The 27,473-nt window shown below is 52.6% G+C and overlaps 1 protein-coding gene across 1 annotated transcript; it reads left to right on the plus strand.

Moving 5' to 3' along the window:
* Nucleotides 1–27,209, plus strand: Relb (RELB proto-oncogene, NF-kB subunit). The gene is made up of 12 exons (XM_059280609.1): nt 1–177; nt 1,173–1,220; nt 4,612–4,620; nt 8,048–8,364; nt 10,580–10,737; nt 12,079–12,170; nt 12,795–12,926; nt 14,876–14,980; nt 17,394–17,609; nt 19,710–19,778; nt 19,901–19,978; nt 26,478–27,209. The coding sequence occupies exons 1-12, from the start codon at nt 126–128 to the stop codon at nt 26,864–26,866; spliced, it is 1,665 nt and encodes a 554-aa protein (XP_059136592.1). The 5' UTR covers nt 1–125; the 3' UTR covers nt 26,867–27,209.
* The last annotated feature ends 264 nt before the right edge of the window (nt 27,210–27,473 follow it).

Genomic DNA, 27,473 nt, shown 5'->3' on the forward strand with positions numbered 1-27,473 from the left:
AGCCTTGCGCCGCTCGCCGGTCCGTGATCGCCCCAGCAGACCGGGCCGTCCGGCTGCCCGGCTTGCCCTCGTGCGCGCTTCGCCCTGAGCGGGCCTTAGGGCTGTCGGTCCCCACGGGCCGGGCCATGCCGAGTCGCCGCACTCCTAGAGCGTCCGCGCCCGAGCTGGGGGCCTTGGGTAAGCCGAGTGGAACGTCTGGGGCGGGGCTCGGACTGGGGGGTGTTCGGGACACTCGGAGTCACTGCGGGTTCCCGCAGGACTCGCGCTCCGGTGCGGAGAGTACGAGGGTGGCGGGGACACTGCGTGCGGAACCAGGCAGGAGGCAGAGGATGGTGAAGGGTCCAGCCCGAGGTACAGGCTTGGCGTCCCGCTAAGGAGTGAGAAGGGGGCGGGGCCTGAGCCTGAGGCAAAGAAAGGGGCGGGACCCGGCCGCCAGCGTGAAGAGGGGCGGAGCCTGACTGTGAAGGGGCGGAGCCGGACTGGTCTGGGGGCGGGACAAACTCCGAGAGGCTTACCAAGTGGGTGCGGCCTGCCTAAGGAGCAGTGGGCGGAGCCTAATTTAAGGAAGTGGCTCTCCTGATAAGGGGACCAGGCAAAGAAGGAGGCGGGCTTAGCGGCAAGATGGGGGTGGGGCCTGACTTCGAGGGGGCGGAAATAAAGCTTGACAGGAAATAAAGGTGGGGTCAGGCTCTGAGAGCGCGAAGAAGAGGTGTGTGGCTCACTGAGTGGGCGGGGCCTACCCTGAGAAGAAGGGGCGTGGCCTGACAAGCCTCGGGACGAGAAAGGGCCTGTTCTGCAAATGAAGGGCGGGGCCTGACGCAGGGCTTGAAAAGGGGCGGGGCCTGCAGTGAGACGCGAGGGCAGGGTTCTCCAATGACAAAGTGTTGGGGCTTGGATGTCGCCCTGCGGGAAGAACGGAGAGGGGTTTTCCTGAGGTCTTCTTCCCAGTCCGACCTTAACCGGGAAAGCAGCAGATGTTGAGCGGTGATGGGCATGGCCAATGACAGAAACGGAAAGCCAGAACTTTGTCAAGAGTTAGAGAGAGAAGCCTGGCCTCCCCGGAGCCCGGGAAGCAGGAGGGGCAGGCCGAGGCGAGGTGAGGACGGGCTTGGCTCTGGTCCTCTGGTGGCCTTGCCCTGCACCGTCCGTTGATCCAGGTCTCCCTCCCACAGGTTCCAGTGACCTTTCTTCGCTGTCACTGACGGGCTCCAGGTCCACAGGTGAGCCACCTTCCACAGTCCCTGCTTGTCTATGGAGGAGCCCCAGGGGAGAGGAACGAGTGTGCCCACTTTGTCAACCGTGTCCCTCCGTGCTGGTGTAAAGGACGCCGAACGTGTCCACACTTCCATCTGCCGGTCCCCTAAGTAGAGGCCCTTTTAGAGGTTGCCCACCATCCAGAATCTTGGGCCTTGAAACTGAAGTTCACATAGGACGTTACCGCCCTCTCACTGGTTGAATGCACACTTCCCCAAAGCCACCTCAGTTTTCCTCATCTGTGCGATGGGTGTCATACCCATTTGTTCTTTTGTGGGGATGGAGAACGTTGGATGCGTTGGTGCTTACAAACCCACAGGGAGCATTCCAGTTAGTAGTAACCGTCAGTGGCGTAGTCATGACAGTAAGAGCGTAATAACAACTGTTATTAGTCATAAATTCTCAGACCGTGTGCATTCGAATCACATGGTGCTGGAGAACTGGCCGAGAGTTCTACATCCAGATTGGCAGGCAGCAGGAACAGAGTGACACTGGGCCTGGCTTGAGCATTTGAAACCTCAAAGCCCACCCCCGGTGACATACTTCCTCCAAGGCCACGCCTACTCCAACAAGGCCGTACCTCCTAAAGGTGTCACTCCCTGTGAGCCTCTGGGGACCGTTTTCATTCAAACCACCACACACCCTGAATATGGCAAAATAAATACATAGAAAGTACAAACATTGTCAGGTGCAACTCGAATTTCTGAGTCTAAGTTCGGAAGAAGTTCTGAGGGCTGCAGTTTTAGGAACTTCCTAGGAGATGCTCTTCTCATAGGTGACTATTCTAATAGGTCCCTCGAGCCAGGTATGGTGCTGAATGCCTGGAGTCCCCATGCTTGGGAGGCTGAGGCAGGAAGATTTCAAGTTTGAAATCATCCTGTACACATAGGAGACCCTACCTCAAACAAGCAAACAAACAAAAAATCAGAGACATGATAGATTTTCTGAGATTTGGACAGCAGAGATCTCATGAGTGTGAACACTCAGTAGCTTCTGTAGTTAGCCAGGCCTGGACTTCTCTTAGGGTGGACACCGGAAGCCCTGGAGTGGGCATGGGAGAGTTTCAGAGGTGTAGAAACGTAGGGGATGGCCTTGAAGACAGGAGTGACCCAAATGCTGGTTCTGGACAGGAACAAGCTGAGACTTGTGTGGGCCAAGACATAGCTGTGAGGTTCCCAAGGAGAGTCGTTCCTGGTATCATCTGTTCATTTTTTTTTTTTTCTCGAGACAAGGTTTCTCTGTGTAGTTTTGGTGCCTGTCCTGGATCTTGCTCTGTAGACCAGGCTGGCCTCGAACTCACAGAGATCTGCCTGGCTCTGCCTCCCAGGTGCTGGGATTAAAGGTGTACGCAGCCACTGCCCAGCCTACCAGTTCTATATGAGAGCCACTGTTGGGCATAGTCCCAGCCCTGCCCTTCAGGGCTCCCTACCCAGATGAGGAGGCTGGTCTATAAACAATTAATGGTGGCATTATGAAAAGCAGTGAGAGCTGTGAAGAGACCGTGGGGTCAGTGATAGGACCGGGGGGTCAGTGACATTCAGTAGTAGGACCGAGGGGTCAGTGACATTCAGTAGTAGGACCGAGGGGTCAGCGATATTCAGTAGTAGGACCGAGGGGTCAGCAACATTCAGTAGTAGGACCGAGGGGTCAGTGACATTCAGTAGTAGGACCGAGGGGTCAGCGATATTCAGTAGTAGGACTGAGGGGTCAGCGACATTCAGTAGTAGGACCGAGGGGTCAGCGACATTCAGTAGTAGGACCGAGGCCTCGGTCAGTGATATTCAGTAGTAGGACTAAGGGGTCAGCGACATTCAGTAGTAGGGCCGAGGGGTCAGCGACATTCAGTAGTAGGGCCGAGGGGTCAGTGACATTCAGTAGTAGGGTGGGGACAGGGTGGTGAAGCTGGGCCAATGGGAAGGGCAAATTCCTTCACTCCGATGGGCCAGTGAAGATGTGGCAGGCATGGTCCCCACTCTCCAGTGTTCACAGTTGATAGTGTCATGTAGTAAGAGAGTCTCATCTATGACAGGCAAGCTCTGAACTTCTGAACCCAGTCCCTATGCCCAACCTGGAAGTGACTTTGTTTGTTGGATGGTTGGAGATAAGTATCTTTCTAAGTTACCCAGGCTAGCCTGGAAGAGCTGCCGTCCTCCTGCCTCAGCATCCAGTGCTGGGATGACAGCTGTGTGCCTCCCTGCCCAGCTCCCTGGGGTCTGTTGAGGACCACCAGGTAGAATTTCTTGAGTTTGGGTTTGGTTTGGTTGACACAAGATCTCACTCTCTAGTGTAGGCTGGCCTGGAACTCACTATGTAGCCCAGGCTAGCCTCAAACTAGTGTCAGTCTTCCTGCCTCAGGCTCTGAGTCACATGCCCTAAAGCCTGGCAGTTCAGTTTGTCTTTGGATCTCTAGGTTCCTCCAGCAGAGATACCTACGAAGGGTTTTTCAAAACAGAGGGATTTGAGGTGGGCACTCTCAGGTCCCCTCTACTCTCCAGGCCTCAGTATACCCCATCTCACTGGAAGGGAGGGACCTTGGCATCTGCTGATCTCACAGATCAAATGAGATAAGGAGGACATGAAAACTGCCTTCTAAGGGGCAAAGTTCTGGCTGCTAGGAGCCACTCCCTGAGTGTGGAGAAAGGGAGGGGAGGAGGAGGAGAAAGAGAGGGAGGAGGGGGGGAGGGACCCAGCTGATACTGGGATACTACCTGATCAGTCCCCAGCCTTCACAGCTCTAGGTGGGACAGTCACTTAGGTGACCCTCCCTGCCCTGTGACTTCTGGGCTCGAATGCTTCCTCTGACCTTCCCCCATCCTGTCTGGGGAATGATGGGAAGTTGGTTTCCATTACTTCCTTGCTGAGTTTTACTGGGGAAGCAATGGAGCTTCTTCACTGGGTCCTAGTATGGCTGTTACCCTCGCCTCCTCATCCCCTCTGGGAAGTAAGGGTGAGCCTGAGATTTGGGGAGCTGGGCTACAGTGCAGAGCAGGTAGCACCCTGGGTTTGGTTAGCTTTGTGTTCAGACTATAGCAGTGATCTCTGGGGCCCAGGGTGGACTTTCAGGATGGAATCTTCATAATTTGCCTAGAACTGCTCATGTCCATCATCTCCCCCAGCTTCCCCCCCCCCCGCCCCCTGTGCCTTTTCCACAAGTCCTGATAACAGGTCTGAGTGCTTGGGGGGCATGGCTTTGGAGTTTCTTTGGGGAGGCTTTGATGCCAGGCCCCCAGTATTAAGAACCGGAGGGACAGCCCGGAAGGGGTGATGGAGACTGGGGACAGGTGGGAGAGTCTGTGTTAGAAGATGTCAAGCCTGACAGTACCTGAACTTCACCTTTCTTTTCTCTTCCTTCCACAGATGAACTGGGTGAGTATCAGGTGTGTGAGAGGCCGAGGGGCTGGGTAGAGCGGGGACACTCCTGCCTTGTTTGATGGGAGCAGGTCCTGGTGTGATTCCAGGACTATTGAAGACTTGAGCAAGGTCACACCCCCAGGATCCAGAGCACTAAGTGTCCCGTGTTTCTATTATCTGTAACCAGTGGATGTCATTGACCCTTCCTGGACCAGGCCCAGTGCCAGGCACTGGGAATCAATCCACAAAACTAAGTTGCTACCCCGCAGGAGCTGACAGTGTGGAGTGGGGAGTCAGAAGACGAGAGGACAGAGGACGAGCAGGAGAAAGTGAGGGTGGGATGAGCTTTGCAAAGGGAGGAAGGCAGTACAGCCAGGCAGCCTGCATCCTGCCTGGAATCTCAGCACCCCCAGGTGGAGGCAGGAGGATCAAAGAGAACTTGAGTCCGGTCTGAGCTACATAGTGAGTTTTAGGCTAGCCTGGGCTACAAAGTGAGATTCTGTCTCAGAAAAGGGGGAGAGAGACTGGGGCAGAGAAGAGAGAGGAGAAAGGTAAAGAGGCGTGGCTTTCCTAGAAGGTGGCAGCATGAACTTTCTCACGGGCTGAATGAGGGAGACCTGGAAACCAGGAAAGAGGAGGGACAGGTTCATGGCCGTGAAGGTGGCTGAGCTGGGGGTGCACCAAACAGAAGGGGTGTGGCTGCCTTTTCTGAGAGTGAATTTTTTTTAATAATTAATTTAATTTAATGTGCATTGGTGTGAGGGTGTCAGGTCCCCGGGAACTGGAGTTAGAGACAGTTGTGAACTGCCATGTGGTTGCTGGGAATTGAACCCGGGTCCTCTGAAAGAGCAGCCAGTGCTCTTAACCTCTGAGCCATCTCACCAGCCCCAAGAGAGTGAATTTTAAGGAGGGTTTTATAAGTTTGTTTTTGAGACAGAGTTTCAAGTAACCCAGGTTAAAGCTGGGTAGTGGTGGTGCACACCTTTAATCCCAGGACTTGGGAGGCAGAGGCAGTCAGATCTCTTGAGTTCCGGGAAAGCCAGGACTGCACAGAGAAAACCCTGTCTCGAAAAACAAAACAAAATAAAAGTAGCCCAAGCTGGCTGGCCTTAAGTAGCTGAGAATGACCTTGAACTTCTGATCCTTCTCCGTCTCAGTCCCGAGGCTGGGATTGATGCAGTGCTGAGAGTGGAACCCAGGGCTTCATGCCTGTGCATGCTGGGCCAGCACTCTACCGACTGAGCTACAGCCTTCTATTTGCTTATTTGAGGCAGGAACCTGCCGTGTAGGCCAGGCTCAAATCCACCATCCTGTGGTCTTAACCTCCTGTGATGGATTTACACATGTGTACCATCACACCTATATTATTATGATTATCATCATTAAATACTAGGCATTGAACCTAGGGCCTCCCCCATGCTAGGCAAAGTTCTACCACTGAGCTACACCCCACCCTCACTGGGGGATTCTAGGCAGGGGCTCTACCACTGAGCCACACCTCCAGCCCCTCACTGGGGGATTCTAGGCAGGGGTTCTACCACTGAGCCACACCCCCAGCCCCTCACTGGAGGAGTCTAGGCAGGAGCTCTACCACTGAGCCACATCCCCAGCCCCTCACTGGGGGATTCTAGGCAGGGGCTACCACTGAGACACACCACAGCCCCTCACTGGAGGATTCTAGGCAGGAGCTCTACCACTGAGCCACATCCCCAGCCCCTCACTGGGGGATTCTAGGCAGGGGCTCTACCACTGAGCCACACCCCCAGCCCCTCACTGGGGATTCTAGGCAGGGGCTCTACCACTGAGCCACACCCCAGCCCCTCACTGGGGGATTTTGGCAAGGGGCTCTACCACTGAGCCACATCCCCAGTCCCTCACTGGGGGATTCTAGGCAGGGGCTCTAGCACTGAGCCACACCCCCAGCCCCTCACTGGGGGATTCTAGGCAGGGGCTCTACCACTGAGCCACACCCCCAGCCCCTCACTGGGGGATTCTAGGCAGGGGCTCTAGCACTGAGCCACACCCCCAGTCCCTCACTGGAGGATTGAAAGGCAGACTCTACTAATGAAGCATATCCACATTTGAGGCAAATTTTATGTGGGGGACATTGTTAGCTTTTACTACAAAAGAATTGGGAGCCGTGAGAAGCCTCTAGGCAAAAGAGGAACAGGTTAGTACTAACAAAATCCCTCTGACTGTGTGAGATGGATAAATACAAGGGACAAAAGGCAGGACTGGAGGGGAGCTGGCAGCTGCCTTGGTCCAAGTGGGAGATGGTGGATGGAGCAGGGGGGAAGAGCAGGAGAGGGAGACTATGGGAAAAGTAAGTACGGTTTTGGAATAGAGGCACAGAGGCAGAAGTGCTGTGTAGAGTTCGTCCTGGTGGCACTGGCCTGTAATCCAGAGGTGGAGGCAAGAGGATCATGGATTGGAGAGCAGCCTTGGCTACACAGTGAGACCCTGTCTCAAAAACCCAAGGGGAGGGGTTGGGGAGCCTGCTCAGTGGTTAAGAGTACTTGTTGTTCTCAGAGAGAACCCAGGTTTGGTTTCCAGCAGTCACTCTGAAGGACTCACCACCACCTGTGACTGCAGCTCCAGGACACCTGAGGCCCTCTTCAGGCCTCTGCGGGCCGGACACTCATTGGCACACACCCCTGTAGAGCTGGCTTAGCAGTTAAGAACACTGGCTACTCTTCCAGATGTACCTGGTTTGATCCCCAGCATCCACATGGCAGCTCCCAATCATTTATAACTCCAGGTCTGAGGGCTCTCTGATGCCCTCTTCTGGCTTCTGAGGGCACTTGACCTTCCTGGTGGTGCACAGATGTATATGCAGGCAACACACACACACGCACACACGCACACACGCACACACGCACGCACGCGCTAAAATTAAGGGGGACAATCTTAAGAAAATCAAGGGTGAGCCAGGATGGTGGTGCGTGTATTTAATCACAGCACTCTGGGAGGCAGAGTCAGATCTCTGTGAGTTCAAGGCCAGCCTGGTCTATATAGTTCTAGGACAGCCAGGGCTATGTAGAGAGACCCTGTCCCAAAATACCACAAAAACAAGGGTGCTGCAGGGCGGTGGTGAGGAACGCCTTTAATCCCAGCACTCGGCTGGTTTACAGAGCAAGATCTAGGGCAGGCACCAACACTGCACAGAGAAACCCTGTCTCGAAAAAACAAAGAAACAAACAACAACAACAACAACAAAGGGTGAAGTGTAGGTGTGGTGTACAGATCCCAGCAGAGGAAATTGGATCTCTGTGTGTTTGAGACCTGCCTAGTCTATATGGCACGTTCCAGGCCACCCATAGCTACACAGTGGACCCTGGCTGAGAACAATAACCAAAACCATGAGGGGAAAGTGTGGGAAGAAAGGAAGGGAGCCTGGCGGCGTCCTTCACCACCCTCACATGTCTGTCTGTCTGTCCTGCAGAAATCATCGACGAATACATTAAGGAGAACGGCTTTGGCCTGGACGGGGTGCAGCTGGGCGAGATGCCTCGCCTGGTGCCCCGCGGGCAGGCCCCACTGAGCAGCGTCACCTTGGGCCCAGCTACACCAGTACCTTCCTGGAGCTGCACCCTGGGCCGGCTGGTGTCACCCGGCCCCGGCCCACAGCCGCACCTGGTCATCACGGAGCAGCCAAAGCAGCGCGGGATGCGCTTCCGCTATGAATGCGAGGGCCGCTCTGCCGGCAGCATCCTTGGGGAGAGCAGCACCGAAGCCAGCAAGACGCTGCCCGCCATCGAGGTGCGTGCGGTTCTGCCACTGCCTGTGCTGTTGCTGTGCCCGGGGATAGGATGGCCGGGCTTCCACTCTCGGACCTCACAACAGCCCGGGGTGGTGGCTCACACTTATGAAGCCCGACACTTCGGGAGACTGGGGCAGGATGATAATCAGACCAGCCTGGGTTATGGAGTGTGGCTTTTTAAAACAAGGGCAGCGACGGGTTAGATGGTATGGGGTGGCTGTGTGAGGCTGTCCCAATGACATGCCGTCCAAAGATACCATCCACATCCCATTCCGCCGGTAGAGGGCAGCACTTACTCCAACGCCTGTGTGAAGTGTGTGCCACAGACTGGGCCTTTGCAATTCAGGACTGCTTTCAGAGACTCTGACGCCAGCTGGGCCCAGACACTGATCCAGAGCAGAGTGAAGAGTTGTGTAAGAAATCAGTTTTTCTGTTGGATTTTTTTCAGTGATGGAGATTGAACCTAGGTTTTGTACTTGTTAGGCAGGGGCTCTAGCAATGAGCCACACCCCAGCCCCTTCACTGGGGGACTCTAGGCAGGGGCTCTACCACTGAGCCACACCCCAGCCCCTCACTGGGGGATTCTAGGCAGGGGTTCTACCACTGAGCCACACCCCCAGCCCCTCACTGGGGGATTCTAGGCAGGGGCTCTACCACTGAGCCACATCCCAGCCCCTCACTGGGGGAATCTAGGCAGGGGCTCTACCACTGAGCCACACCCCCAGCCCCTCACTGGGGGATTCTAGGCAGAGGCTCTACCACTGAGCCATAACCCAGCCCCTCACTGGGGGATTCTAGGCAGGGGCTCTACCACTGAGCCATTCCCCAGCCCCTCACTGGGGGATTCTAGGCAGGGGCTCTACCACTGAGCCACACTCCCAGCCCCTCACTGGGGGATTCTAGGCAGGGGCTCTACCACTGAGCCATGGTCCCGGCCTTCATTTTTTACGCTTTATTTTGAGTCACATCCTCACTTGTTGCCCAGGTTGCCACTCACCTTTTTATCCTTCTTCAGCTCCTGAGTAGCTGGAATTACAGGCCTATATTACCAGGCCTGTTTTTCATTATGGTTACTTGTTGTTTCGAATTAGAGTTATAAAATGTTTCCCAGGCTGACCCCAAACTCTGAGACTCAAGAAGAGATCCTCCTGCCTCAGCCTCGGAAATTAGGTGGAGCTGTAGGTGGATGCCATCCCTTTCAGCTAACTTCCTTCTCTGTCTCTTGTCACTGTCTTTCTGGCTGTCTCTAAATGAACTATGTTTGTTCAGTTCTTAGGAGTACATCTGCTGTGCATAGTGGCACACGCCTTTCATCCCAGCCCTTGGGAAGCAGAGGCAGGGGTATCTCTATGAGTTTGAGGCCAGCCTGGTCTACATAGTGAGACTCTGTCCACCCCGCCCCCCCTCAAAAAAAAGACTTTATGCGCTGGATGCATAAGATGGTGCAGGCCTCCTAGCAGTGTGGGGGTAGAGGCAGGAGGATCAAGGGTTCAAGTTCACTCATCAACTGTGTAAGTGAGCTCAAGGCTATCCAGGGCTACACGAGGCTTATCTCAAAAATCCAAGGAAGAACAGGACATGGTGGCTCATACCTGTCATGTAGCACCTGGGAGGCTGAGCCAGAAGAATCAGGAGTTCAAGGTCAGCCTGGCTACATAGCAAATGAAAGGAAAGCCTGGGCGACCTGAGCACTTGAGACCCTGTCTCAAAAACTATGTGTTAAAAGAAAATCCTACAAAGAAAGAGAGGGGAGGCGAGGAGGGGCCGGAGGGAGGGAGGAGAGATGGACGGCACATTGCAAGGCTCCCTGGCCACTGCTGGCATGTTCAAGCTTTACATAGGGGAGCGATCTTCTTGGTGTGTTTTTTTCTTTTAGATAGTGTTTGTCTCTGTAGCCCTGGCTGCCCTGGAACTCACTCTGTAGACCAGGCTGGCCTTGAACTCACAGAGATCTGCCTGCCTCTGCCTCCTGAGTGCTGGGATTAAAGGCGTGTGCCACCACCGCCCGGCTGTTTGTTCTGTTTTATTAATGGTGTAGGCGGTGGGACCCAGGCTGGGATAAACGGCAGCGCAGGGCAGGAGAGAGATCTCTACCAGGGCCTTCCCCTGGTTTATCTAGGGAGAAGAGGTGAGGGTAGCTACAAGGGAGCCCCAGGGAGCTCGGATGGGGACAGGGGTCCAGCGAACACCCTGTAAGCCCATGTCTTCCTACAGCTTCGAGACTGTGGCGGGCTGCGGGAGGTGGAGGTGACGGCGTGCCTTGTATGGAAGGACTGGCCACACCGGGTACACCCACACAGCCTTGTGGGGAAAGACTGCACTGATGGCGTCTGCAGGGTGCGCCTGCGGCCTCACGTCAGCCCCAGGCACAGGTACCAGACCCTCACTCCACCCTTGACCCCAGCTTCTTTCCCCTCTGCTCCATTCCAAAGGTGGACCTCGCCACCTGGGAAAAGTCTAGGGCGTAGGCGTTTTGGCTGGACCTTCACTGCTCATCTGGGCTGGATGGGGAAAGTGAGGTGTGGAGGCAGCGGTGTACCACTTGGGTCTGAAAACCTGCCACACCCGTTCACGTGTGTTCCAGTTTTGCTTTTTTTTTTCCTTTTGAGACAGGGTCTTGCCATGTGGTCAAAACTAACCTGGAACTCGAGATCCTCTTGTCTCAGTCGCCACAGGCAGGTTCCAGCAGACCCAGCTCATACCCGGTCTGTTTATCTCCGTTCTGTAGAGGAGGAGACAGGGTCAGAGAGGGAACGGATCACAGATGCTCAGTTAATATCCGAGCTGCCACTGGACTCCAGGCTGATTTAACTGGGTTGCCCACAGCAGCGATGGCTTGTGGGAATCAGTTCTCTCCTTCCACCGTGGGGTTCTGAGGACTGAACTAAGGTAGTTAGGCTGGCTGGCAAAGACCTTTACCTGCTGAGCCACTAATCAACCCTAGTTTTTGGGGTTTTTTTTGAGACAAGGTCTCATGTAGGCCAGGCTAGCCTTAAATTCACTATTGTAGCTGAGGATGACCTTTTTTTTTTCTTTTGACATTCTTACTATGTAGCCCTAGCTGGCCTGAAACTTGTTACCTTGTTACCTGGGAAAGAGATCTTCCTGCCTTTGCCTCCCCAGTGCTGGGATTTAAGAGTGTACCACCACACCTGCTGACCTTGACCTTTTTTTTTTTGTTTGTGGTTTTTTTTGTTTTTTTTGTTTTTTTTTTTTTTGGTTTTTCAATACAGGGATTCTCTGTGTAGTCCTGGGTGTCTTGAAACTTGCTTTGTAGATCAGGCTGGCCTTGAACTCAGGAGTGCTGACATTAAAGTCATGTGCCACCACTGCCTGGCTACCTTGAACTTTTGATCCTCCTGCCTCCACCTCCTGAGAGCTAAGAGCACCACTTAGCCATTTATTGAGATTCTCACTTAATTATTTTGGAGGCCTGTCTTTCTGTGTCCCACAGGATAGCCTCAAATTCTGGATCCCCCTGCTCCAGCTTCTCAGGTACAGAGAGCCAGGTTTACTTTGAGCTCTCTGGGGTATGAAGGAGCCTGGCTGGCATTTTTACATGGTAAATAAGGCAGGTTCTCGGTCTCGCCCTGACTCCTGGTGGCCTCTGAGAGGTTCAAATCCCAGGTCTTTGCCGATGCTCCTCCAAGCCCGGTGCCTGCAGCTTCCAGAGGAGGCTGCCCTCATAGCCTCTTCTCCTGTCTCCTGCTCAGCTTTAACAATCTGGGCATCCAGTGTGTTCGGAAGAAGGAAATCGAGGCTGCCATCGAGCGGAAGATCCAGCTGGGGATTGACCCCTACAATGGTCAGTGCCCGCCTGCCTCCCTCCCTCCCTCCCCCATTGGTCGCTTTTCTTTTCTCTTCTTCCCTTATTTATTTATTTGGTTTTTTTGAGACAGGGTTTCTCCGTGTAGCCCTGGCTGTCCTGGAACTCACTCTGTAGACCAGGCTGGCCTCAAACTCAGAGATCCACCTGCCTCTGCCTCCCGAGTGCTGGGATTAAAGGCATGCACCCCCCCCCCCCACTTCTTTCTTTTTAAAAAAAAAATTAAAGGATATTACATGTATTTATTTTGTATGTGTGTGTGTGGGGGAGGGTTTGCATGGTACGGACATGCCTGTGGATGTGGAAGCATACCCCAGAGGAGTCAGCTCCCTCCCTCCACCACATGGGTTCTCAGCTTTGCAGCAAGTGCGTTTACCTACTGAGCCATCTCACTGGCCCCTTTATTTGATTTCATTTTGGTTTTCAAGACAAGGTCTCAATGTAGACCAGGCTGTCCTTGAACTTACCATATAGCTGATGATGGCCTTGACCACTGGATCTTTTTGCCTCCACCTCCCCAGTGCTGGGATGACAAGTGTGCATCCCTGGCCCCCTTCCCCTCCACCACCCTGCCTCCTCCAGCCTCCCTTTGTCCTCTCCCAGCTGGCTCTCTGAAGAACCATCAGGAGGTAGACATGAATGTCGTCAGGATCTGCTTCCAGGCCTCCTATCGTGACCAGCAGGGACAGTTGCGCCGCCTGGATCCCGTTCTCTCTGAGCCTGTCTACGATAAGAGTGAGTCAAGGCTGCCATGTCCCTTGGGATTAACTCCTCACAGGGCTCAGAAAGCACCCCAACAGTGGCATGGATGAGCAGGGCATCATTGAGGTTTTCCATTTGTTTTTGCTACATTTACACAGTGGTTTGATGTTCACAGTCTCAGGGAGCTGGGTCTGTACTTCTTCCATTCATTCTTGCTTTTTCCCTCCCGGGCACGTTGGTGAGTGCCATAGCTCCAGACATCACATTTGCATTCAAAGCCTGGGGTGGGCAGTGCCATCCTGCGTGCATGTACAGTTTGCACCTTGTTTGTTTCTGTGGTTATTTCTCTTTTCTTTTTGTACTTTGTTTTGATTAAGTTTGTTCCTTGACAGTTCTGTACACGTATACAGTACGTTATGTTTCCTCACTGCCCCTCGCCCTCATCTTAAATCCCTCCCACAGGCCCCTTCTACATTCTTACCTTTGCGTTTTGTTTTGTAGCCCACTGATTTTCATTGGGATCCCTGTATGACCACAGCCTGGGAACTATCCACTTAAGCCTGGTGGGTTCACTCTTGGGTACACAAATAGCAACAAGGTGACGGCCTCTCCCCCCAGAATCCTTCAGTAGCCAATAGTTCCTTTTGAGACAGCCTGCACCTGGCCTCAATTATCTATGTAGCTGGAGATGACCTTGAACTCCTGACCTCCTGCCTTCACCTCCTGAGTGCAGAGATGACCAGAGTGAACTACTGTAACCCATTTAATGGGACTAGGGACCAAACCCAGGGTTTTGTGCATGTTAGGGAAGTACTTGAGCCACATCCCCAGCCCTGGGTTATTTTAAGACATGATCCCACTATGTAAATGAGCAAATCAGCAATCCTCCTGCCTCCACCTCCTGAGTGGTGGAATTGCATGCCTGACATGCAGTTTTTGCCCGAAGCCTCTGCACATGCTCTCTTTGAAGGGAGTTTGGTCATTTGCTCCTCTGAGCACAGCAGTGGCCGTAGGCAGGTAGGTAATGCTCTGATTGACCAGGTCTAGGCCATAGGATTATTGCTGACCTAAGGGATGGCTCAGCACTATTCACTCCCCGTGGCTGAGGTGGAGTGTCTCCTAGTTTTCAGAGCTGCTAATAAAAGAAGAGCAAGGACCACTGGTCAGGCTAAACAAGGGTGCACAAGACATCAGGTCGGGTGGCAAGTAGACCTGGTGACACGTGCTTGTAATCCCAGCCACAGGAGGCTCAGGCAGGAGGATGGTAGTAAGTTCAAGGCCAGCTTGGGCAACTGAACAAGATTAATCAAGGTGATTAAAAAATGAGAGCTCTTGACTCAGTGGTAGAGCCCCTGCCTAGAATCCCCCAGTGAGGGGCTGGGGCGTGGCTCAGTGGTAGAGCCCCTGCCTAGAATCCCTCATTGAGGGGCTGGGGTGTGGCTCAGTGGTAGAGCCCCTGCCTAGAATCCCCCAGTGAGGGGCTGGGGTGTGGCTCAGTGGTAGAGCCCTTGCCTAGAATCCCCCAGTGAGGGGTTGGGGGTGTGGCTCAGTGGTAGAGCCCCTGCCTAGATTCCCCCAGTGAGGGGCTGGGGGTGTGACTCTGTGGTAGAGCCCCTGCCTAGAATACCCCAGTGAGGGGCTGGGGGTGTGGCTCAGTGGTAGAATTCTTATCTAACAAGATCCTAGGTTCCATCATTTCCAATGGGGAGAAACAGTAAAACAAAAACAGTATTTCAGGTTGTGAATCCTCATCTGGGGACCTTGTGTCACCCTGACATGCCAAGTCTTCCTGAGTGTGAGGGTCTCCATTTTGGATGGACACTAAGCAGATTTCAGAGTGGAGTTCTGGCCATTGTACACTGTATGTTGTACCTTCCCGCCTGAGCATCCTATGTCCCACCTGGATGGTGTCTTCCCTCTGTCTCTCACCTGTCAGCAAGTACTGCGGTGTGATGACTGAATTGTCATTTTTTCCTTCCCAGAGTCCACCAACACATCAGAGCTGCGGATTTGCCGCATCAACAAGGAGAGCGGGCCATGCACCGGTGGTGAGGAGCTGTACTTGCTGTGTGACAAGGTGCAAAAAGGTGAGGGGTCCACAGGCCTTGTACAGTCCAGAGGCAGAGGTGGGTGCTGGTGTACCAGGGCAGCACTCTGGAGGGAGTCAGAGCCCTGCTACAGAGTCAGGCAGATGCAGGCAGTGGCCTTGTTTGCTAGCTCATCTCTGCCAGGTATGGAAGCCTGTGAGCTGACCAGGGGCATGCAGTGCTCTTTCAGGATGCTGCCTCACTAGAAATTCAGTTGCGCAGATGCTTTAAGAGGGGCTAGGGAGCTGGGTGGTGGTCGTGCACACCTTTGATCCCAGCACTTGGGAGGCAGAGGCAGGCAGATCTCAGTGAGTTCAAGGACAGCCTGGTCTACAGAGTGAGTTCTAGGACAGCCAGCACTGTTACACAGAGAAAACCTGTCTTGAAAAACCAGAAAAAGGGGCTGGAGAGATGGTTCAGTGGTTAAGAGCACAGGCTGCTCTTTCAGAGGACCTGAGTTCAATTCCCAGCCAACCACAGGGTGGCTCACAGCCATCTGGTGCCCTATTCTGGAGTGTGGGCATGCATGCAGATAGAGCATCCATATATACATAAAAAGTAAATCTTTAAAAAAGGGGGGGCTAGGCATGTGGCCCAGCAGGAGAGTACCTGCCTAGAATCCCCCAGTGAGGGGCTGGGGGTGTGGCACAGTGGTAGAACCCCTGTCTAGAATCCCCCAGTGAGGGGCTGGGGTGTGGCTCAGTGGTAGAGCCCCTGCCTAGAATCCCCCAGTGAGGGGCTGAGGTGTGGCTCAGTGGTAGAGCCCCTGCCTAGAATCCCCCAGTGAGGGGCTGGGGTGTGGCTCAGTGGTAGAGCCCCTGCCTAGAATCTCCCAGTGAGGGGCTGGGGTGTGGCTCAGTGGTAGAGCCCCTGTCTAGAATCCCCCAGTGAGGGGCTGGGGTGTGGCTCAGTGGTAGAGCCCCTGTCTAGAATCCCCCAGTGAGGGGCTCAGTAACAGGGTAAGTGCTTATCTAGTATGGATGAGGCCCTGAATTTCATCCCAGGACTGTAATGTATCATAAACCAGTCTGATGGCACATGTCTGTAATCCCAGCACCCTGGAAAGGTGAAGCAAGAGGGTTCCAAGCCAGCCTGATCTACACAGTGAGACTCTGTCTCAAAAATCATACAAACGAACAACAAAAGAAGGAAAATGTGAATGATACTATTGCACAAATAATTGTTTTTATAACAAAAACCCGGAGCCAGATGTTGGGGTGAATGCTGAAAGATCAGAGGAAACAAGCCACAGCCACTTCTCACCTCGCCAACTCCTCAGCTGATCCTGTCTCCACGATTCCTTAGATGGAAAGGGCTAGGGTTCCTGTCTCCTCACGCCGTATATGCCTTTCTCTACCCAGCCGTATCAGTTCCTGTCTCAACCTTCATAGTGCTGGGATTAATAGCGTGTGTGCTTCCCAAGCAAAGGCATGAGATCTCAAGTGCTGGGATTAAAGGTGTGCGCTGCCCCCGCCACCTGGCGCTATTATTTCTTTTATGTGTGTGGGTATTTTGTTTGCATGTATGTCTGTGTGCCAAGTGAGTGCATGCTTGAGGGTGTTGGATCCCCTGCAACTGGAGTAACAGATGGTTGTGAGCTGCCATGTGGGGTGCTGGGAAGAGAACCCTAGTCTTCTGGAAGAGCAGCCAGTGCTCTTAATTGCTGAGCCATCTCTTCAGACCCCTGTGTTTGTTTTTATTAGGAATGTTTGGAATCATAGGATGTGATGCTTGTAGGCAGAGGCCCTACCACTGAGCCACACCCCCAACCCCTCACTGGGGGATTCTAGGCAGAGGCCCTACCACTGAGCCACACCCCCAACCCCTCACTGGAGGATTCTAGGCAGGGCTCTACCACTGAGTCACACTCCAGCCCCTCAATGAGGGATTCTAGGCAGGGGCTCTACCACTGAGCCACACCCCAGACCCCCCTGGTGGATTTTATACAAGCTTTGTACCATTGCACTATATCCCTAGTTCTTTTACACCAAATTTTGAGATAGAGTCTCATTTTGTCATCTAGGTATACCTTGAATTCACAATCCTCCTGCCTCAGTCTCCTAAGTGCTGAGATGCAGGTCCTTGTCACCATACCTGTGCTAGTTACTTTTGTGGAGAGACCCTGGGTAGTTGGGTTTGTTGTTTGTTTGTTTTGGACAGAGGTTCACTGTGTTTCCCTGGCAGACCAGAATCTCACTGTGTAGACCAGGCTGCCTTCAAACTACCGAGGTTCTCCTCCTCTGCCTCCTAAGAGCTGGCATTAAAAGGGTGCACCACTGTGCCCAGCCTCCCTGGGTAGTTTTATTATTTGAAATACTGGTTTGATTGGGGAGAGACTGAGTGAGTAGGGGCTCAGTGGCCCATTCCAATCCTCTGGCTTAGCTGTGTCCTTACCCTGACCTCCCTCCCCCAGAGGACATATCCGTGGTGTTCAGCACGGCTTCCTGGGAAGGCAGAGCTGACTTCTCTCAAGCTGATGTGCACCGGCAGATTGCCATTGTGTTCAAGACACCACCCTACGAGGACCTGGAGATCGCAGAGCCTGTGACTGTCAACGTGTACCTACAGAGGCTCACGGACGGCGTGTGCAGTGAGCCACTGCCCTTCACGTACCTGCCTCGGGATCACGGTAACCGCTCCACCCACAGCTACCCCTCACTCTGGAGACCAGGTCTTTGGCCTTGCTGAGGAAGTATATCTGAGGAAGAATTAGAAGCAGGAAGCAGACTGGAGAGATGGCTCAGTGGTTAAGAGCACTGGCTGCTCTTCCAGAGGTCCTGAGTTCAATTCCCAGCACCCACATGGTGGCTCACAACCATCTGTAATAAGATCTGGCACAGATCTGGTGCCCTCTGCATGTCTGCCTGTAGGCAGAACACTGCACACATAATAAATAAATATTAAAAAATAGTTTAAAAAAAAAGAGGCAGAAAGCAGGGCTGGGGGCAATAGCTCAGTTAGTAAAGTGCGTGCCCTGCAGGCATGAAGACCTTAGTTCAATTCCCAGCATCCTGGTAGAGAGCCAGGCAGGTTCCTAGCACTGGAAAGATGGAGTTGAGTCAGCTGGATTCTAACCTGAGACATATAACCAGCAAGACCCAGGCTGGCCAGCAACCGCAGGCCACTAGGAAGCTGCATCTCAAAACAGTAGAGCAAAATAAAACAGAAAGATGACAGATGAGGAATGGTTGACATTGGTCTCCACTCACATGCACAGACAGTGTCCACACAGAGAAGGTGAGAGCAGCTGGACTGCAGAGGCCCTGAGGGAGGAGCCAGGCAGTGGTGGCGCTTGGCTTTAATCCCAGCACTCGGGAGGCAGAGCTAGGTGGATCTCTGTGAGTTCAAGGCCAGCCTGGTCTACAGAGCGAGATCCAGGACAGCCAGGACCACACAGAGAAACTCTGTCTCAAAAAACAAAACAAAAACAAAACAAAAGGTCCTGAGGTAGGATCTGCAGAGAACTGTACTGAGCTATTATCCTATTAGGGTTATAGAACTATGCTTGTGTAAGTTGGTGAGGACCAAGCCATTCTCCTTTAATGACCTCTGTGACTGTCACGGTGACCTCTGTGTCTGTCATATGACCTCTGTGACTGTCACAGTGACATCTGTGTCTGTCATAGTGACCTCTGTGACTGTCACGGTGACCTCTGTGTCTGTCACGGTGACTTCTGTGACTGTCACGGTGACCTCTGTGACTGACTGTCATAGTGACCTCTGTGACTGTCACAGTGACATCTGTGGCTGTCATAGTGACCTCTGTGACTGTCACGGTGACCTCTGTGTCTGTCATATGATCTCTGTGACTGTCATATGACCTCTGTGACTGACTGTCATAATATGACTTCTGTGACTGTCACGGTGACCTCTGTGACTGACTGTCATAGTGACCTCTGTGACTGTCATAGTGACCTCTGTGACTGACTGTCACAGTGACCTCTGTGACTGTCATATGACCTCTGTAACTGACTGTCATAGTGGTCACTGTGACAGTCAGTCACAGAGACCTCTGTGACTGTCATATGACCTCTGTGACTGTTACGGTGACCTCTGTGACTGTCACGGTGACCTCTGTGACTGTCACATTGACCTCTGTGACTGTCACGGTGACCTCTGTGACTGTCATATGACCTCTGTGACTGTCACGGTGACCTATGTGGCTGTCATATGACCTCTGTGACTGTCACAATGACCTCTGTGACTGTCACATTGACCTCTGTGACTGTCACATTGACCTCTGTGACTGTCATATGACCTCTGTGTCTGTCATATGACCTCTGTGTCTGTCATATGACCTCTGTGACTGTCACAGTGACCTCTGTGTCTGTCATATGATGGTGACCTATGTGGCTGTCATATGACCTCTGTGACTGTCACAATGACCTCTGTGACTGTCACATTGACCTCTGTGACTGTCACATTGACCTCTGTGACTGTCACAATGACCTCTGTGACTGTCACATTGACCTCTGTGACTGTCACATTGACCTCTGTGACTGTCACGGTGACCTCTGTGACTGTCATATGACCTCTGTGACTGTCACGGTGACCTCTGTGACTGTCATATGACCTCTGTGACTGTCACGGTGACCTCTGTGACTGTCACAGTGACCTCTGTGGCTGTCATATGACCTCTGTGGCTGTCATATGACTTCAGTGTCCATCACAGTGACCCCTGCAGTTAACTGCTGTATGACGTTTTGATGCTTCTGTCTCTCCTGAACAGACAGCTATGGTGTGGATAAGAAGAGGAAGCGGGGACTACCTGACGTCCTTGGGGAGCTGAGTAGCTCTGGTGTGTCCCTCCACCCCTTCCCACCCCCACCCCCACCCCCAGCTTCTTGGGAGGGGACAGGTGACCTGCTTGGGGAGGGTGGGTTGGGAGGGTAAGGAACCCTTGTCTTCGCCTTCCCCCAGACCCACACGGAATTGAAAGCAAACGACGGAAAAAGAAGCCAGTGTTCTTGGACCACTTCCTGCCCGGCCACAGCTCAGGTGAGTACAGCATCTGCGGCCTTCTTCTCCCCGTGCGGGCCAACAGGAAGCCCCACCCTGTTTTTCTGATTTTTTTTTTCATAATTTAAAAAGAATATTTTGTCTTGTATGTGTGTATGCATGGGTATTTTGCCTGTACATATGTCTGTGTACCATGTGCATGCCTGGTGCTTGTAGAGGCCAGAAGAGGGCATCAGATCCTCTTGAACTGTAGTTACTGATGCTTGTGAGCTGCCGTGGGGATGCTGGGAACAGAACCTGGGTCCTCAGCAAGAGTAGCCAGTGCTCCTAACCACTGGGCCGTCCCTTCAGCCTTTTTTGATTTCTTCACCTCCTCTGAACGCTGTTCCAAGGTCAGCACCTGACCATACATCTAGCAACATGGAGTAAAAAGAATAAGGGAATCCCAGCACTCGGGAGGCCGAGCCTGGCGGATCTCTGTGAGTTCGAGGCCAGCCTGGTCTACAGAGTGAGTTCCAGGAAAGGCACAAAGCTACACAGAGAAATCCTGTCTCGAAAAACAAAAACAAAAACAAAAACAAAAAAAAAGGGGTCTAGGAAGCAGGCAGTGGCTCACATCTATGATCCCAGCACTCAGGAGACTGAGTTAGGGGAATTACCAATAGTCAAAGGCCAACGTAGTCTACATAAAGTTCCAAGACAGAGAGACTCTGTGTCAAACATTACTTCTCATGGAAGAGTAATTAGAAGGCTTTGGAGACAGAACAAACATTGTGATCTCTGCAGGGAATACATTTGCTGTGTGACTTTTTCCAAGTTGCTCCACCTCTCTGAGCCTCAGGGATCCTTAGAAAAAATCTTTTAAAAATTACCTTTTAAATTCATTTTATTTCTGTGATGATGTGTGTATAATATGGGTGCATGTGTGTCACAGCACATGTATGGAGGCAGGCTAGATATGGTATTGGATGCCTTTAGTCCAAGCACCTGGGAGGCAGAAGCAGGTACATCTTTGTGAGTTCAAGGCTGGCTTGGTCTAAACAGCAAGTCCCAGGCTAGCCAGGACTACATAGTGAGACCCTGTCTCAAAACCAACCAACCAACCAACCAACCAACCAACAAAAACAAAAAACAAAACATAAAACCCCAACTTTGTAGATAGAGTCAGTCCTTTCCATCTTTACAGAGGGTTCCACAGATTGAACTCAGGTCATCAGGGATTTTTTTTTTTTTTTTTTTTAAGATTTATTTATTTATTATGTATACAGTGCTCTGCTTGCATGAATCCCTGCAGGCCAGAAGAGGGCACCAGATCTCATTACAGATGGCTGTGAGCCACCATGTGGTTGCTGGGAATTGAACTCAGGTCCTCTGGAAGAGCAGCCAGTGCTCTTAACCGCTGAGCCATCTCTCCAGCCCTCATCAGGGATTTGTAGCAAGTATTTTCACCTGCTGAGTGATTGCAGCGGACCTGGAAAGATCTTCACGGATCTGGGCTTGTGCACTGCCTTTTACTCTGGGCTGGGCTGGGGCTGACTAGGCAGCTAGCTGGCGTGGCATGCCAAAGCCCTGCATTTCTCCCCAGGACCCTGCATTTCTCCCCAGAGCCCTGCATTTCTCCTCCCCAGCGCCCTGCATTTCTCCTCCCCAGCGCCCTGCATTTCTCCTCCCCAGCGCCCTGCATTTCTCCTCCCCAGCGCCCTGCATTTCTCCCCAGGACCCTGCATTTCTCCCCAGAGCCCTGCATTTCTCCTCCCCAGCGCCCTGCATTTCTCCTCCCCAGCGCCCTGCATTTCTCCCCAGGACCCTGCATTTCTCCTCCCCAGCGTCCTTCATTTCTCCCCAGAGCCCTGCATTTCTCCTCTCCAGCGCCCTGCATTTCTCTTCCCCAGCACCCTGCATTTCTCCCCAGAGCCCTGCATTTCTCCCCAGCGCCCTGCATTTCTCCTCCCCAGAGTCCTGCATTTCTCCTGAGCGCCCTGAATTTCTCCCCAGCGCCCTGCATTTCTCCCCAGCGCCCTGCATTTCTCCTCAGCGCCCTGCATTTCTCCCCAGCGCCCTGCATTTCTCCTCAGCGCCCTGCATTTCTCCCCAGTGCCCTGAATTTCTCCCCAGCGCCCTGCATTTCTCCTCCCCAGAGCCCTGCATTTCTCCCCAGAGCCCTGCATTTCTCCCCAGCGCCCTGCATTTCTCCTCCCCAGCGCCCTGCATTTCTCCTCCCCAGCGCCCTGCATTTCTCCCTAGCGCCCTGCATTTCTCCCCAGCGCCCTGCGTTTCTCCCCAGCACCCTGCGTTTCTCCTCAGCGCCCTGCATTTCTCTCCAGCGCCCTGCGTTTCTTCCCAGCGCCCTGCATTTCTCCTCCCCAGCACCACACAATTCAGATGCAGTGGCACGTGCTTGGGATCTCACCAGCCCGGTTTTGTTTGTCTGAGACAGGGTCTCACTCTGCAGCCCTGGCTGGCCTGGGCCTCCCTATGTAGATCAGCTTGGCTCTAAACTCATAGACATCCTCCTGCCTCTGCCCCTTGAGCGCTCAGGTTAAACATGGGTATCATCACATCTGGCCCTAATTTTGTCCTTATTTTGAGTCAGCGTATCTGTCTAGCCCAGGCTAGTCTGGAACATATGGAACCCTGTCTCAGCCTCCCAAATGTTGGAATTACAGGTATGAGATACCAGGGCCAACTCAGTTATTTCATTTTATTTATCTATTTTTAAGGTCTGTCACCCAGGCTAAATAGTAGAGGAGTGACCTTGAACTTCTGATCCTTCTTCCTCTACCTCCCAAGTGCTTAGGTTATTGGCATGTACTATCACTCTGGGTTTATGTGGTCCTGGGGATTGAACTCAGGGCTTCATGCATGCTAGGCAAGCACTCTCCCAACTGAGCTACATTCCCCAGATCTAAATCAGTTTCTTTTTTTTTAAATGTTTAATGATTTATTTATTTATTTCATTTTATGTGCATTGGTATTTTGCCCGCATTTTTTTTTTTGAGAGAGTACCAGGTCTCCTGGAACTGGGGTTACAGATAGACAGTTGTGAGCTGCCATGGGGGTGCTGGGAGTTGAACTCCGGTCCTCTAGAAGATCAGCCAGTGCTCTTAACCTCTGAGCCATCTCTCCAGCCCCCTAAGTCAGTTCCTTTTTTTTTTTTTTTTTTTTTTTTGAGACAGGGTTTCTCTCTGCGTAGTGTTGGAGCCTTTCCTGGATCTCACTCTGTAGCCCAGGCTGGCCTCGAACTCACAGAGACCCACCTGGCTCTGGATTTAAAGGCGTGCGCCACCACCGCCCGGCAGTCAGTTCCTTTTTACAGACGCGGTGACAGGCCCTAAGCTGTGTTCATGCTTACTCCTCAGCTTGCACACCATTGCTGTACCCTGCTTGTCACAAAATCCAGAGCTCTGCTCAGAGAGGTGCTGGGGGGTGGGGGTGGCGGTGCGGAGAGACCTGGACATTGAGGACATCTGTCTGGAAGGGCAGTGGTGGGTGTGAGTCTGACAGCAGCTGGCACAAAGATGGCATCCAGCTCCTCTCCAGTTCTGAGCCTTTTCCCAGCACAGCCACCTCCTGGCCTGTTCTGACCACACAAATGTATCCGTGTGCACTCATGTGCACACCCAGACACACAAAAAAGAAAAAGGTGAGATCCGGGCAGTGGTCGCGAATGCCTTTAATCCCAGCACTCGGGTGGCAGAAGCAGGCAGATCTCTGTGAGTTCGAGGCCAGCCTGGTCTACAGAGTGAGTTCCAGGGCAGCCAGGGCTACACAGAGAAACCCTGTCTTGAACGAACAAACAAACAAACAAACAAAAACAAAAAAGAAAATGATAAACAAAGGAATGTCTCCCCACTACCCCAGCTTGCGTCAGGGCACCCAAGTCCCAGCTAGTCACTCAGAGGCTGGCACCAGAGCTAGCCGACCCTGGGGTTTGCTGTGCCATGGCCCTGTCTGGTTCTCATGCAGCTGGTATCCTGTTGCACAGTGACTCTGTCCCTAGCAACCACCAATCCTAGCCATCTCCACCAGCTGCCCTCAGGTTTCCCAAGTCTCATGGCCCCGCCCTCATTCCTGGGGGCAAAGTCACCCAAGCACACAGTGTGATGATTAGAAACCGCCTCCAAAAAAACGGCCTAGGAATTCTGAGTATATGGACTTTTTGTTTTTTTAAGCAGAGTCTCATGCAGCCCCGGCTGATATTAAACTCACAGAGAGCCATTGGCTCCTGCTGGGATTAAAGGTATGGGCCACCAGTTCAGGCCTTGCTAAAGCAGTTCACTTTCAGATGTATCACACCAAGCGTCAGAGGGACAGGCTGGAGCCTTGTTTCTCTCTCACAAAGACAGTGGGGCGGGAGCTGCTCCAGGAATGGTCTGCTGTCTCCATGAGTGTCAGAGCCCTTGCCTCTTTTAATGCACCGTTTCCATCTCCTGGCCAAAGGTAGCTGCCGTTAGCAGAACACTAGTGAGTTCTTGTTTCCTCCCGCTGCTGCTGTGAGAAACACCAAGACCAAATTGCAGCAACTAAGGGGAGGAGGAGGAGGAGGAGGCAAGCATTTAATTTCAGCGTTAGGTCACCGTTCATCACTGAGGGAAGTCAAGGCGGGAACTTGAAGCAGAAACCATGAAGGAACACTGATTGCTGGCTTGCTCACTGGCAGACCCATGCTTGGCTAGTGTTTTTATTCAGCCCAAGACGACCTGCCCAGGGAATGTTGCTGCTCATGGTGGGCTGGGCCATTCTATTCAGTTAACAATCAAGACAATTCCCTAGAGTGATGCCCCTAGGCCAATCTGATCTGGGCATTCCTTCGGTTAGAATTCCCTTCTCAGGTGACTCTAGGCTGTGTCAAACTGACAGTTAAAGCTAACTAGGACATATGACAGCAAGAAGGGCAGGCATGGTGGTGGCTCACACCTGTAAACCCAGCACATGGGAGGCTGAGGTAGGACTCCAGTGTGGTGAGTTCTACAGTGGCTGCAAGGGAGTCTCGTCTGTCTGTCTGTCTGTCTCCATACCCACTCCACCACAGCTATATCCTCAGCCCTGCTCGTTTTGGGAACTGGCTCCTGCTCTGGTTCTGTGAGTGGACAGCCTGTGACTGGCTGTTATTTCACTCACTGCCTTTAATAATTTGCTTATTGGGGGCTGGAGAGATGGCTCAGAGGTTAAGAGCACTGGCTGCTCTTCCAGAGGTCCTGAGTTCAATTCCCAGCACCCACATGGTGGCTCACAACCATCTATAATGAGATCTGGCGCCCTCTTCTGGTGTGCAGACATACATGCAGGCAGAACACTGTATACATAATAAATAATCTTTAAAAATACGTATATTAAAAATAATAATTTGCTTATTAAAGAAGAATGATGGACTGGGGGTTATAGCTCCATTGTGAGAGGGGACTTAGTGTACAAAGCCTTGGGTTTGATCCCCAGCATCACGTAAAAACTCAGATGTTGTACCACTTGGGAGGTGGAGGCAAGAGAATCCGGAGTTCAGAGGTATCTTTGGCTATTTAGCACATCTAAGGTTAGCCTGGGCTACAAGAGACGATGCCTTATTTTTAAAGATGTCTTTTAAACATTTATTTATTTATTTTGCATGTACGTGGGTGCACACATGCTATGCACGGGTTGCATGTGGAGATCAGAGAACAACTTACAGGAGTCAGTTTTCTCCTTTCACCACGTGGGTTCCAGGGACTGAACTTGCATTAGTCATCAGGGGTGGCAGTAAGCACCTTTAACCAGTGAGGGGTCTGGATGGCCTGAGACCCTGCCTTTACTTTTACTTATTTACATGTACGTGTATGCAGGTCAGTGTGTGGGTGGGCACAGGCATGCAGTTGCCCACGGAGGCCAAGAGGGGGCGTCAGATCCTCAGGAGCTGGAGTTACAGGTGGATTTGAGCTGCTGAAAGTGGGGACTGGAACCCAACCCTCTTCCTTTGCAAGAGCAGCAAGTGTTCTTTAACCACTGAGCCATCCCTCCACCACGGCCTCCTTAAAGACAGGGTCTTGTGGAACTCACATGTATACATTATAAACAAAGGCAAACACTCATACGCATTAAAAAAATATGGTCTGTGAGATGGCTCAGTGGATAAAGACAATAAAGGCTGCCACACAAGCTTGGATCTGAGTTCTCTCTCCATACATACAGAGGTAGCAGAATGAAATGACTCCACAAAGGTGAACTCTGACCTTCCATGCACAATGGCAGCGGGTATGCCTACTCACATACATCATGTACACACACATATACACAAAATGAAATGGGGTGGTGGTATTTCCTTCTTACTTAGGTTAAGGTTAAGGGCCTAAGATAGAATGCATTTGCTGGGCAGTGGTGGTGCACCCTTTAATCCCAGCACTCAGGATGCAGAGGCAGGCGGCCTGGTCTACAATGGGAGTTGCAGGACAGCCAGGGCTACACAGAGAAAACAAAACAAAACAATACATTTAGTACGATGGGGTCCAGGTTAGTTATGCATGGCCAGAGGTGGGTCCTAAACCAGCCACCCTTCTCTCTTCACTAGGCCTGTTCCTCCCGCCGTCAGCTCTGCAGCCGACAGACACTGATTTCTTCCCTAGTACCATATCCCTTCCCGGCTTGGAGCCTCCTGGCGGCCCTGACCTCCTGGACGATGGCTTTGCTTATGACCCTTCTGCCCCTACACTCTTCACCATGTTGGACCTGCTTCCCCCAGCACCACCTCTTGCCAGCGCTGTGGTGGGTGGTGGAGGTGCAGGGGCCACAGTTGTGGAGTCTCCCGGCCCAGATCCCCTGACGCTGGACTCGTATGCAGCCCAAGGTCCCGGGGATGTTGGCACCGCCAGCCTTGTGGGCAGCAACATGTTCCCCAACCAATACCGAGAGGCAGCTTTTGGGGGTGGCCTCCTGTCCCCAGGGCCTGAAGCCACGTAGCCTCTGAGATGCCAGAGGAGGTACTGGGTGAGGAGTGCGGTGCAGCACCCCATTCCCTGAGGCCAACCTTCATCAGTCTTCCAGCTTCCTCATCCTGAATCGGACATCTGCAGTGCTGGCAAGAAGCTGGGGTGAGCTCCAGTTCTCCTTGAGCCCATTTTACAGATGAGAACGCTGAGTCTGAAGAGGAAAAGGGGATCCTGTAGGTGGGCCCCTTCTCAGGACAGATTCTGAGAGATTGTACATAGGGGAGGAGGGAGCAGATCCCCGACCCTCTTCCCTGATCCTGAAGGTGGGGGTAGGTTGTTTGTGCAGTTTTCCCAATAAAAATTAGTTTTTTTGAGCCTTGGGGGTCGCCTCTCTTCTTTGCCTGGGAAACACTAGGTTAGTTTGGAATGGAGCAATTGTGGCCGAGGGGCTGGTGAGATGATTCGGTGGTTAAGAGCTATTGCTGCTCTTGCAGAGGCCCCAGGATCAATCCCACCACCCACCATGGCAGCTCAGAGTGTGTGCTGGCTATTCTTAGTCATCAGCTTGGCTACATCTGGAACTAAAACCCCAAAATGGTGGACACACATGTGAGGGATTTTTGCTTAACTTGAAGTAA

This window comes from Peromyscus eremicus, chromosome 1 (assembly GCF_949786415.1).
Source record: "Peromyscus eremicus chromosome 1, PerEre_H2_v1, whole genome shotgun sequence".
Lineage (NCBI taxonomy): Eukaryota > Metazoa > Chordata > Mammalia > Rodentia > Cricetidae > Peromyscus > Peromyscus eremicus.

Coding starts and splice junctions, on each gene's coding strand:
- Relb (XM_059280609.1), top strand. CDS start 126: ATGCCGAGTCGCCGCACTCCTAGAGCGTCCGCGCCCGAGCTGGGGGCC. Junction 10,738..12,078: donor CACGTCAGCCCCAGGCACAG/GTACCAGACCCT, acceptor TCTCCTGCTCAG/CTTTAACAATCTGGGCATCC. Junction 12,927..14,875: donor TGAGCCTGTCTACGATAAGA/GTGAGTCAAGGC, acceptor TTTCCTTCCCAG/AGTCCACCAACACATCAGAG.